At 38.3% G+C, this 13,048-nt stretch overlaps 1 protein-coding gene across 16 annotated transcripts in view; it reads right to left on the reverse strand.

Annotated features, from left to right (window-relative positions):
• Positions 1–13,048, reverse strand: part of ZMYND11 (zinc finger MYND-type containing 11) — a 129,516-nt gene that overhangs the window by 15,453 nt on the left and 101,015 nt on the right. For 13 of the 16 annotated variants that reach the window (XM_059912253.1, XM_059912254.1, XM_059912252.1 and 10 more), the window contains 6 exons: positions 7,963–8,040; positions 7,402–7,494; positions 5,630–5,717; positions 5,017–5,072; positions 3,798–3,875; positions 2,806–2,924 (listed from right to left, as the gene is read on the reverse strand). In XM_059912253.1, coding sequence (XP_059768236.1) covers positions 2,806–2,924; positions 3,798–3,875; positions 5,017–5,072; positions 5,630–5,717; positions 7,402–7,494; positions 7,963–8,040 — 512 coding nt within the window. The remainder of the gene's footprint in view (positions 1–2,805; positions 2,925–3,797; positions 3,876–5,016; positions 5,073–5,629; positions 5,718–7,401; positions 7,495–7,962; positions 8,041–13,048) is intronic. The other 3 variants (XM_059912261.1, XM_059912265.1, XM_059912268.1) reach the window with 1 other exon arrangement.

The raw sequence follows: 13,048 nt of genomic DNA on the forward strand, positions 1-13,048 counted from the left end.
CTTCTAACTTGCTTGTACAAACTAAGCTGTTTGCTTTAGAATTTAAAAGCACATTTTAAATATATAATAATCCATAGTTATATGGTAATGATAACTGAAATTGTTAAATTTGAACTTATTTATAAATATTACATTAACAGTGTCATCTGACAGTGCTTTATTAGAAACCAAAGTAAACTACACTTTGAAAAAGAGTGCAAATAAAATTTTGCTTGTGGAAGAGTTCCTTGCCATTAGATCTTGTATTTATATTATATTTACTCTTTCAGTCAACAAACATTTATTGAGCACCTATTACATACCAGTCAATCAATAAAAGTGTTAAAACAGTTTTTAAAACCAGTATGTTTTTTGAGAGAGATTTCTGTTATAAGCAGTGCTGACTACCTGGAATCAACTTGTGACCTAGGAGAGAATCTTATCCCCTTGGATATATTTAGTCTATCGAATCTATTTAATCTACTGAATTTATTAAATTTATTCAATTTATCTATTACCAGGTGGAACCCAGTGAGGGTCCTCGCTGTGCCTAATTATTAGGTTGGCACTTCTACATACATGGCCACTGCCTTTAATCTATTGAATTTAATCTACTGATCTAATCTACTGAATCTATTTGTAACATGAGACTTAAGTCTCAATGCAATTCATAAAAACATTCCTATTCTCTCTTAATCATCTCCATTATTGTAGATAATCAGATTTCAGTTTTAAAGAGTATCACTGAGCATGCAATCTGACCTACACTAAAAATAAAAGGCAAACTGCACCCCACAATTTACAGTAAGTTTAATAAAAAGAGGTAAAATCGAATCTGGCTATACCTACACATCTGTCAATCCGGAATTCTCTGAATATATGCACAATAAAATGGCTCAGTGATCTGATGGCAAATGAACCCAAAATGTCCCCTTTCTTTCTTCCCTGTGCCATTGCTCCCTCCAACTACAGGCAGCAGAAAGATTTAGCCCTGCTGACAGTCAGACCCTATCAGCTACCTTTTTTTCCTCTGACAGGCAGAACCCTGCATACCCTATGAAAACCCTGCCTGTACTTACCAGGACCACAGGCATCTACTCCCTGAACGTTACCACCTGCTCAGGGTTCAGGGTCTAGGGAGGGAGCAGCAAGTTCTGGTGTGAGCATACAGAGGGACTGATCCAAAATCATTTATTTGCTTAAATTTTTTTTCTCCCACCTAAGTGTAGAGACATGATAAACTGGCTAAAGAATATTTGTTGTATTTATTCATGGTGATCTCTGCGTAACAATGTGGTATTTAATACCACTGAACGGCACACTAAAAAATGTTTACAATAGTTTTAAAAAAGTATTTATTAATGAAAACTTGCAGCTGGGGGCCCTTATAGGCCATCTCTTCTTGGTATATAACATGTTGCTTAAGTAATTAAAACTCTATTATTTTTATAGAGTTCATTTTTTAATATATCAATTATTCTAACATGATAGAGTATCATTTTTAAGGTATGTCCCCATCATTCACTTCAAATATCTTGCTGGGTATATTGTAACCAGGAAAAGCAAATGAAAAAGATTCATAGTAAAATTGTATATCTTTTATTTTCTAAAATAAAGTCCTTAGAGTCCCATCTGTCCATAATTTTTTTAGATAAAATCTTCCAAGAAATAAGAAGTCTGGGGGAAAAAGACTCTGGAAATGTAATTTTCTGTTTTAATTCCCTCTTCAGATGACAAACTTACTCTAAGGACCCAAGTAAATCAGCTCAAATATTCTTTTAAAATATTTTCTGCACAGTATATACTGAATGATATAAAACAAACTCACTCATATTATTAATAAAATACCACTCATGGTTGAAGATACTATAAAGTTGTTTTAAAATTAGTGAAAAAAGAAAATATAGGAAAATTCTGATTATCAGATTGTTCTCATCTAGTAGTATGGTTTTTAAAAATAACTGAATTCTTCATTTTTCTAAATTAACTGTTTATTTAATGAAATTCAAAAAACTAAGTCAAATTTTTCCCTCATATACATTCTTAGATCATAACATTGACACTCTCCTGTACTCCTGAGTTGATTATTTTTGTCTATGGCTTTGACAGAACCTTGAAAGTACGGTTGAAACTACCGTAATGATATTACAATTCTATGAAATGAACACATCCTGAGAAGCCTTCCACTTAACTCCTAACATGGATTCAATTCCACCATTAACACGCTTCGGAACTCAACAGTGTCAACTATTGAAACTGTCCTGTTTAGTAACCATTATCTGAAATACCATGTATAGAAAGCACTGTTAGGTGCCCAGTCAAGTTATGTGCTGATTTGTTTTTTAATTTAAAATACACTACAGGGCTTCCCTGGTGGCGCAGTGGTTAAGAATCCACCTGCCAACGCAGGGGACACGGGCTCGAGCCCTGGTCCGGGAAGATCCCACATGCCGCAGAGCAACTGAGCCCGTGCACCATAACTACTGAGCCCGCATGCCACAACTACTGAGCCCGTGAGCCACAACTACTGAAGCCTGCACGCCTAGAGCCCGTGCTCTGCAACAAGAGAAGTCACCGCAATGAGAAGCCCGCGCACCGAAACGAAGAGTAGCCCCTGCTCACTGCAACTAGAGAAAGCCCGCACACAGCAACAAAGACCCAACACAGCCAAAAATAAATAAATACAATAAATAAATTTATAAAAAAATAAAATGAAATACAGTTCACACCGTTTCTAATGGCAAAGCCCCCAGAGCACTGGTAAAGCAGGACTGGGCACCCCCCACGACTCCTGGAGGCCCAGGGGTGATGGCTGCACATGATTACCTCTGGTGGTGGTGACCGAAGAAGCGGACGTCAACCTGATTGTCCTCTTTCTGCATGACTTTGGCCGGCCAGAATCCAAAACCTTTCATTTTAGCCCAAACCAGTTCATGATTAGGTATCTGGAAATAAAATGTTTTACCTTGTCATACTACTTTTAAAGTATTAAATACAAGAATATCATTAATACTGAACTACTCAGTCAAGCATAATCCATTATTTTGAAAATATTTTTTTTTCTAACTCCTAAGCACACAGAACTTACCCCCACCCCAGGATTGACTGATTTTGCCTCCAAGAAAAACACCAAAAAAATTAAAATTTGCATAAGCAATGTGGACCTTCATTTCGCAGAAAAGACAGTGAAAAGAATCTCAATAGCCTGTGGCATCTGGAATGAAGCCAACAGTGTTAACAGTGGCAAACAGAACACCCTAACTTTGCTTCACGAAATACAGTCCAACCCTGGGAGCCTATAAGAAAGGGGAGAATTTTAGGCCCTCCTCCCGATCTATCAAGTCGGAGATGCAAATTTTAATGAGACCCTCAAGTGACTGAGGAGCACAGTAATGTCTCGGAGAGTAGGGGCTCTCAGGCAGGCTCTTACACCATGGCCGGGGGTGGGCAACTGCCCCTGGAACACTCCTTGAAATCATGCCATTTTAGGGGCAATCACACAGCTATAAGTATATATAAAGACTTAGATTTCTTGTGAGAGAATGAGAGGAAAAGCAAATTTTTACTTTATATATTAAGGGATTCCATGTTTATTCCTACTCTTGAGGGTCCTCATTTTAAAGTCACAAATGGATACTGATCCCAAGTTGTTCTCCTCATGTTTCAGTTTTTATACTCATTAAAACCATACATACTATGACACAAAGAAAAATATTTAGAAGGATTATAATCTTCAAGCAAATTGGAAATAAACTTACTTAGAGTAAGACATCAGACACTTAAGAGGTTAAAAAAAAAAATCTCAAAATTTTACATACACAAGGATAGCAGAACCAATTGTCAGGACGAGCATTTGATAAATAGAAGCAATTCTTGCAAAGTTGTAATTCATCCAGCTGAAAAAGGAAATCAACTATTTAGCCTACATAAAATACACACATGCATAAAACTATATAAAATAGATCCATGCAAATTAACATTCTCTTTCATGTATACAGTCTTCAGTTTTGTCCCTTAAGCTTAAAATTCTAATTTTCCAATGAATAATACCAGAAGAGCCTGCCACTTTCTTCTTGGAACCTCCCGAAGGTCCCAGATTGCACTTGGAATAGAGGACAGATTCCTTAGGGGGCCACTGCATCTGACCTCTGCTTCCCCAGCCTCACTGATACCTTTCCAGTTCAGCACTCAGATTAAAGGCTATTTCCTCAGAAATGTCTCTTGATCTACCCATATAAAATATCCACTACCAATAAAAGCAGTCCCTACTTTGCCTCATTCTCTTAGTGTTATTTTCTTTCATAACATTTTTTTATAACTTGTAAAGAAACCTATTTTGTCTGTCCTTTTCTTGAGTCTCCCTCTTCAGAATACAACTGTATGAGCAGGAAGCCAGCATCCTGATTCCCATTTTATTCCTCCTAACACAGCACATAGTAGACACTCAATAAACATGTTTAACGAATTTTTTAAAAGTCATATTTGAAATGGAATCAAGAAACAAAACTTTTTATATAAATTGAGACACTTTTGCAAAGATAGTATGGTTATAGATGAGTGTTTCAAATAAGAAAGACCACCCAAAAAATCCTTCCCTAAATATATATTTCATTTATTGTATAAATATGAATGCTGTTGTTTGGACGCTTTTTTGCCTGTGTAGTGTAGTAAGAACTCAAATTTGAACCTTTCATTCCCAGAGGGTAATGTTTATTGAGTGCCTGCCCAGTGTAACACATTTACATGTAGTTATATAACTAATACTCTTTAGGGTAGTTAAAGAGGAGAAAACAAAGTTTCTGTTTCTTCTAACTAGTAGAAGTTACTTAGTAACTAATCTAACTCCCAGGATTTCTCTGAAAATAGTTCTGCCAGAATTCTTCCCTCTGTTTGCGTCATTTCCCATGTATGTCATACATGGAAATAAAATTATATTTAAAGAAAATGGCAAAATTAAAATGTACATATCAGAGTGGAATTCTGAAATAGATTAATGTGGAATACAGCAAGAGTTTAGTTATTAGGCGTGGATAGTACCTCATGACATGTGTCTTTATAGAGCATCCTTGCTATGTCAGCTTGCTCACTGTCTGCTGTAATTAAAGACAGGTATCTATTACCAGTGATCTAGAAACACAAGACTATCAAAATTAATACAGCCATTTAAATTTTCTTTCATTTTTAACAAAAGTGGACACATACCGTTTAAAACAAAAACGTATATTTAAAATAAAATTAAGGCAGTAAAAGAAAATGCTATCAGCAGCTTTAATTTTATATCCAATATAACATAATACTCTAGGTACAGAGGGACCTCTTTCATTACTTTTGAATGAGGGGCTATTAATGTGGAAAATCAAAAGTAATCAAAGTGCTTCTAAAAAGCCTTTCAACTAAGTTTATAAGTTTATATATAAAACCATGAATATTATTTAGTGTAACTAGAGTTCTGCTTTTGGCCAGTCAATTCTATAAGCTATAACTCCATTACCAAATATTTTTAAGTTTAAACCCTAACATTATTACTTACTTACAGATCATTCAGGTATTGTTTTAATGTAATATTTTATAAAAGATATTTCTCGACATGGAATATAAATGGTATGAATTAAAAAAACTACACAAAACAAAAAAACAAAAAATATTCAACCTCCATAGAAAATCACTGTGTTGTGGAGAAGCAACTGAGCATCAGCTTTGAACTCTTCGTAACTTCGGTACTTCCCTTCGTTCACTTTCTGCAGAGGGAAAACAACAAAATGGCAAAGGGTTAATGGTGAAAACACCTGTCGGCATTACAGCGTTAGAGTGTAGGAAACAGGCGAATTTTCCAGAATGGCATTACGACTACTCCTGTGTCCCATGGTACTGACAGAATGTGCGTAAAAGAAACCCACAACTCCGTCTGCAGTTAGACTATTACAGGATGGTGAAGGGCACAGAGCCCACATCCTGCAGCCACGTTGTCCCCAATATTTATTTACTAGCATGAACTCTGCAGCGTGAACACCGCATTCTGTAATAACAAAAGCTGCTGCTAAGCACTGTAAATAACGAAAGCTTTGGTCAGTGGGGTTGATGAGACCCTAACTACATATCTACTATTTTTATAACTCAAGAGAATAAAAATTGAAAGAAGAGCTGTTAGCCTCTGTGACAGTTTGCCGTTACCACAAAGAAGATACGGTTATAATTCTGAATTGGGATTAGGTGCTGATGTATAAATAATTTTAAAGTCCTAGGAGGTCCTCTATGCACCAAGGCAAATGATGGTTCTGTCTGGCATCAAGGGTCACAGGGCTCTTTTATGAATATTGATATCTGAACTCCACCCTGAACTTCTCATGGCCTTGGGCTCGCAGGTGCTCAGGCCTTGGCATTGTGCAGCGCTCCCAGGCTACCTGCCTATACCCAGGTGGGGACAACCACATCCCGCAGTCCCCAAGCACCATCATAGCTCGTATTTTGGTCTGGACTGTGAGCTCCTGAAAGCATGAAAATCACGTCTTCCTCTTCATTTTCTTTGTGGTGCTTCTGCTCATGGTCAGCACTTGCTAACAAGGCACCATCAGCCCAGCCAGCGTGCTCCATGGACCCAACAGGATCAGACTGCAGAACGTGGGGAGGGGCCACACAGGGAGAGGGCAGGAAGGGCAGCTGAGTTCTTCATTGTTCTCAGAGGCTCAGAGTCAGGAAAAGAGGCTATGCCTGAAGCCACACAATCTAGGCGTAGGAGGTAAAATTTAAATTGCTCGTTTTTATGAACAACCTTCATTTATCCCTTTCTTCCACTGAAATAATACACCTTCATTCTTCCTCAGCTATTAAGCAGATTAAGAAATGAGTAAGATGATTTTAAATTATTCCTATGGTCTCCCTATTATGGCCAACCATAAGATTTTAAAACTTCAAAACGATACATAGGTACAGAATTAGTAAATCTACAAAGCTAACTGGAAACAGAAAGTGTTCACTGGATTTTATTGCAATTTGTAATTAAATATTAACCAACCCATTAACAATCCTCAGCTAGAGTAGGTAAAAATAAGAACTTCATTAAAGAAGGATAAAGTTTTCTAGTTAAAACTTTGTTTTGTTCAAGTGCATGTCATTGTGTTTCCCAAGATCCTAGATCAGTTCTATGTTCTAATCTTCCCTTGAGAGAAACTCCTAAGTACTGCTTCTGAAACTAGGAAACCACATCCACATGTTAATTACATCTGGAACATTACACTGACCAGGCTAACAATGCATTTTCTTTAAGCAGCAAGTGTCAAGAATCAACAGGCTGCTGAAAACCAAGCCTCTTACAAGATGACCCCTAAAGAGCACTAGAGGGAGTGCATGCCATTCACAAGGGCAGCTGCTCAGGCAGGAGGGCGGCAGGTGCACGACCAGGGCTGTGCTGTCAGGGAGCTTTACCTCCTGAATGGCAGGGACGTCGACCGCCGAGTGCACCAGCCGCCGGTACATGGGGTGTTTGTTGTCCTTCCCCTTTTTATTAAGGTCAATAGCCTGAAAGGTCATGAGACACATCAGTTTAAACGTGGCTAGAGAGAGGGGTAAAACATCAATTTCTAAACAACAAGTACTTTAGAACTTAATGAAAAATGTACATGCACTATAGTTTAATGTGGCATTCCTTAAGGTTTGAATAGAAAGAACAGTTATTTTGGAAAATTCAATTTCATTTTAAACACTAATTATCAATGAAAATGTTCATTCTGATAAATGGAATTTTAAAATATAAATGTTTCTAATCTAATACAGCTAAAGAAATGCCTGAGTTGAAAACAAAGACAAAACAAATTTAAAAGCCTTTTATAGAACTATTTACTGAACAAAAGAAACGGGACAGCAGTGGTTTCCACCCCTCATACTGCTCTATGCATATTTGTTCCTTGTCAGTCACTAACTTTTAAGGAGGAAGCCAGAGTGAAATATGTTCTAGGCGATTCTGAGAGCCCCCCTTACAGGACTCACCCTCTCCTTCATGCGGGAGACGATGAACCTCAGGTACGTACTCATCTCCTGCTTGTTCGTATTTTTCTTCTTGATGCTCTGTTGAAGATAGAAAAGGCCAAGATAAAATCTGATCATTTATAAGTCTATATTCTTGTAAAAGATGTCTCATATAAAAGATTATAGTATGCAAATATTTTCTTAAAAGATGTACTATTTCCAACATTATCTGATGCAGAGAAATCTTCAAAATTTGCATACCAAAAACAACATTTAACAAGGTAAGAATCGGAAAATATTATACTGTCCTTGACATAATAACTTAGAGAACTATGCATTTTTTTCTTTTCTTGATGTTTTAAAACTTCAACCAATTTTCAGGTGAAAAGAAATAATGACAATAACAATAATGATATAATAATGATATAATGTAGAATCACTTATTTTATTAAAAAAAAATCAATGGCTGAAATCCTTTAGGGAATATTTTAAAATAGCAATATTGAATGGTGAATTTCAACATAACATTATTCTCTGTTAAAAAGATTATTAAATGTCTGTGTCACAAAGGAATTACATACACTGCAGCACACACATCTACATAACTATTTTAAAGTGTTACGGATCTCTTCAGTAATAACTCCAATTTCTGTTAGTCTTGCCTAAAAGTTAATTAGGTTCCTTAATTTATCTCTCAGAAAATTTAACTTTACATGAAGAAAAAAAGACAGGATTTTTTACCTTTTATGTCATTTCTAGACAGCTAGGAAACAAGGACCAATGTTCCCATTTCCCTAGTCAAGGTTAATATAATATACCATGACAGACACTGGACCATAAGTAGACTGCACTGCAGAGGACTGAGTAGGTTTTGGGCCACTATTTAATAGACGCTTTAACTTTTTCAGGCCGCTACATTATGAGTCCCTACCCAGTGGTATTATTACTTACTCCCAAAAGAATTTTATACACAGGAAGTCATCTCAATATGCTAAGTACAATGGAAGAAGGAGCAAAAATTTCTCATGTCAGTGAGAAACCTTAGCTATGGCTTAAGCAAACTGATTATACATACACAACATTAAAATATCTGCATAAAAAGTGGAAAACTGTTTTCTGAGCTGGAGACTTACTTTCACACACTTCATGTTTGACATGACCCCCTCCCTCCCTCCTCACCTGGATTCTTTGCCAACACAGTCAGTGCTCTCCTTACTCAGCTTTATTCTATGACCTGTGCAGTTTTATTATGGAGCAGTTTTTCTCAACCCCGGCTGTACCTCAGATTCACTGGTGGACTCCCATAAAATGCAGCTGGGCTCCACCCCTGAGCATCTGAATTGGAATTTCTAAGGGAAAGTTCATTCATTTACTGTTAATTCCTCAGGTGGTTGTGACATCTGGCCAAGACCAAGTACCAATGGTGTAGATGTGGAGTTTAAAATGCAATGACATTTCCTGAACCCCAGGTTTTATAATCTTTGGGGAAAGGGACTTTGATGTAGCTTGTAAATTCTCATTTTAAACAAAATCCCCAGTGAGTCCCAGGCACACAAACACATGAGAACTATTAACTGCTCCCTCCTGTAAGCCAGAGTAAAACAGTGGATCTGAAACACAATCAGCTATTAACGCTCTTGCGTAAACACTCTTGCTAGCACGGCCATCCCTCCAAGCACTGCTTTCTATACTAAACAGCTTGATGAGCTGCTGGATATAGGGAAGAAAGGGTAGGAAGGCCAAGAAGGCTTTTTCCTCACCTCCTGGGAAACCTATATTCCCTTAAAAAGAGAGGAGAATAAAAACAAATGCTTCCAGGGAGTTTCCTGGTGGCCTAATGGTTAGGATTCCGGGCTTTCACTGCCGTGGCCGGGGTTCAATCCCTGGTTGGGGAACTGAGATCCTGCAAGCCGCATGGCATGGCCAAAAACAAACAGACAAAAAAACCAAATGCTTCCAACTACATGCACTATCATGCCAACTCTGAAATATTTTGGTTGCACTACTAACACTGCAGATCCCAAATATCGTTCTGATCGTTAAATCACACAACTGTGTATAAATTCAGGTATAACAGCAATCTACATCAGATTAGAAGTCTTGTAATACTATCTGTGGGGCCACGGTTCTTTTAATAGGTAACATATTATTCAGGTGAACTATACAACCAGCACTGTATGTAGCGCTGAAATATTACTTTAATGCTCACTAAAAATTGTGCCCAACTAAGCAGGGTGGGAACACTCTCCTCTCTGGGGCTCCCACTGAACACCTCGAGCTCAACCAGGCAGTGAGTGCTCTTGAAGCCGATGGCCACTAGCGCTGGGACGTCTGCAGTCACTTGAGAGGCGACGGTGGGGATGGGTGCTCACTGCGTCCCCTGCACCGTGGCTGCCCTGTCTCCAGGGCTGCTGCGTATTCTACACACGCACAGGGATACATTTTTCTCATTTCTGCACTCTCAACATCAACCTATGAAGTACTTCACTGTTAGTTAGAATCCAACTCCTTTTGGTTTTAGAGCCTTGGAAAATAAAGCAATTCAATGTTTCTCTGTGGGTGAAATTTATGCAGTGCTAGAATCAGAATATCTCTACAGGCATACCTCGTTTTATTGCACTTCGCAGATACTGTGTTTTTTACAAACTGAAGGTTTGTGGCAACCCTGCATTGAGCAAGTCTATCGGTGCCCTTTTTCCGACAGCATTCGCTCACTTTGTGTCACTAGGTCACATGTAGTAATTCTCATAGTATTTCAGACTTTTTCAATATTACTATATTATTATATTTGTTACGGTGATCTTTGATCAATGATCTTTGATGTTACTATTGCGAAACGATTATGACTCGCTGAAGGCTCAGGCGATGGTTAGCATTTTTTAGCGATGAAGTACTTTTTAATTAAGGTATGTACCTTTTTTGGCATAATGCTATTGCATACTTACTAGTTTAAACATAACTTCTATGTGCATCCAGAAACCAACTAGTTCGTGCAACTAACTTGATTGTGATATTTGCTTTACTGTTGTGGTCTGGAACCAAATCTGCAATACCTCCGAGGTATGCCTGTATAGCTAAAATATCCTAACCAACTGGTTCTTTCTTTGAAACAAAAAATATTGAAACTTTTTGAAACAGTAGGGAAAACCCTATTTTACTCTGCTTAAGTTTAGGTAACTGTGCATTACATTGTTCATGTAATTCCCCTGTTTAAATGAAGGTCTATTTTCAGTTCCTATTTCCTTTCCATAGAGTATCTACAAAATACATGGGTATTACATGCTCTCAGAATGCTTTTACTTTGGTTTCACCTGTTTAAACATTTTTAGATTAATTGCTAATTTAGCGTAACCACGTGCAGCAACATTTCTTTCTGGGAAGACTCCAAATGTACAGAGTTCAGGCCGAGGGCCTTAATTTTACAAAACTATAATAAATGATAAATTAGAGGATAAAAATCTGATTTTGTATCATGTTTAAATTTGCTTAGAGTAAGGTGCTAGAGTTTCTCTCATCTTCAGTGTGCAATTCAAAGTGGCGATATACGCTTAGAAAAGTCACTATATTTCAGCAAGATGTAAAAGGAAACAAGGGGGATGGATGACTTTCTGTGGCTAAATGGATGTGACCCACCCCCACACTTCACAGCTCCAACTCTGGCAAAATATTACTACCTAGAAAGTCTCCTACACATTTTATAAAGTGCCACCCAGATTTAGGCATCCCACTTCAGTGCTGATCACCTCTGGTTGTGCATTAGAACCGCCTGGGAAAAAAGCCTTTAAAAAAACACCAATGTCCATTTATACAAAGTTCTGGAACAGGCACAACTTATCTGATGGACACAAATGACAGTGACGCCCATCTGGTATGGGGTGGGATTCAATGGTCATGTCGGTGGGATTTGGGTGCACAGCTATGTGTGCATTTGTCTATTTCTCAAGTGGCATATTCAAGACTTGTGCAAATCACTGCAATGTAAATTTTACCGCCAAGGAAAAAGCCACCACTGTCTACGTGCCACCCAGAGATGGTGCTGACACTGGTTTACAGAGGAGCCTGGGCACTGGCAGTCCTAACACCCAGGTATTTCTCACAGGCAGTCCTGACTGAGAACCACTGCACAGCAACATAAGAGAGGCTGTTTCCTTACACAAACACACACAGTGGCCCAACTCACCTCTGCTGCTGTCCCGAGAGGAGTCAAGAGGCAGAGCTGCGAAGCTGGCTTCTAAAGTGACACCAGATCTAGAAGCCTCTCTGTCTACTTGCTCACACTAACAGAAAGGCACCTCTCTTACATTTCAACTATTTGTTGGTTCTCTTCAGTTAACGTATTAGAAACTTCAATCATTCTGGCTGTATAGGAGTCACCAAAAGAAGTTTCCTATCCAAGGAGGATTACTTTTTTGAAAGCCTCTATGTTAACATGTTTATTTTAATTTTTTTATTTGCTGCCCAATACATCTTTTCTGGTGACAGATATGGGATTCTACTGAAGATGTAGGGCAAGAACTGAAGTGCGTGTGAACACTCCAGTTGGTAGGTGTATCCAGGAGGCTGGCGGAGCCCACTTCCCACACGTGCAGGCTGAGGCACTTGCTCAGAGAAGGGAAGCAAACAAAAGAGAAAACCCTGAACAGATGCAAAATCTCTTCCAACAATTTGTAGGGATGAAGCACTTGTCATAAGATGCTTTCACATTTGCTAAACTTGTGGGCTTTCTTTTTAACACTTTCTGGTTATGATTTAGAGAGTTGGTATTTCGCAAAGGAAATCAACAGGGCACACAGCTCTGTCCAGGGCTGCACCCTAAGACTTCTAGGGACATCTTAGGTAGCATGTTGTGAGCTGCCTTACGTGACAGTCACAGCAGAGTTAGTGCCTGTCAGCCAAACCAGGACATTGGCGTGGCTTGAAAAAAAGCCACTGTAAGAGAAATGAAAGAGGTAGCTTCTAAGGTAAACACCATTCTGCTGTAACATAACTAAGCAGAAAGCTCTTGACAACAAGGTAAGAAAAACAGAAAAATAGTGCTGTATAAAATCTGCAGATTATTTCAGATCCAATTCTTTCTCAGACTTTTAAGAACTGCTTTGCAGACCTC

Source organism: Balaenoptera ricei, chromosome 2 (assembly GCF_028023285.1).
Source record: "Balaenoptera ricei isolate mBalRic1 chromosome 2, mBalRic1.hap2, whole genome shotgun sequence".
NCBI lineage: Eukaryota > Metazoa > Chordata > Mammalia > Artiodactyla > Balaenopteridae > Balaenoptera > Balaenoptera ricei.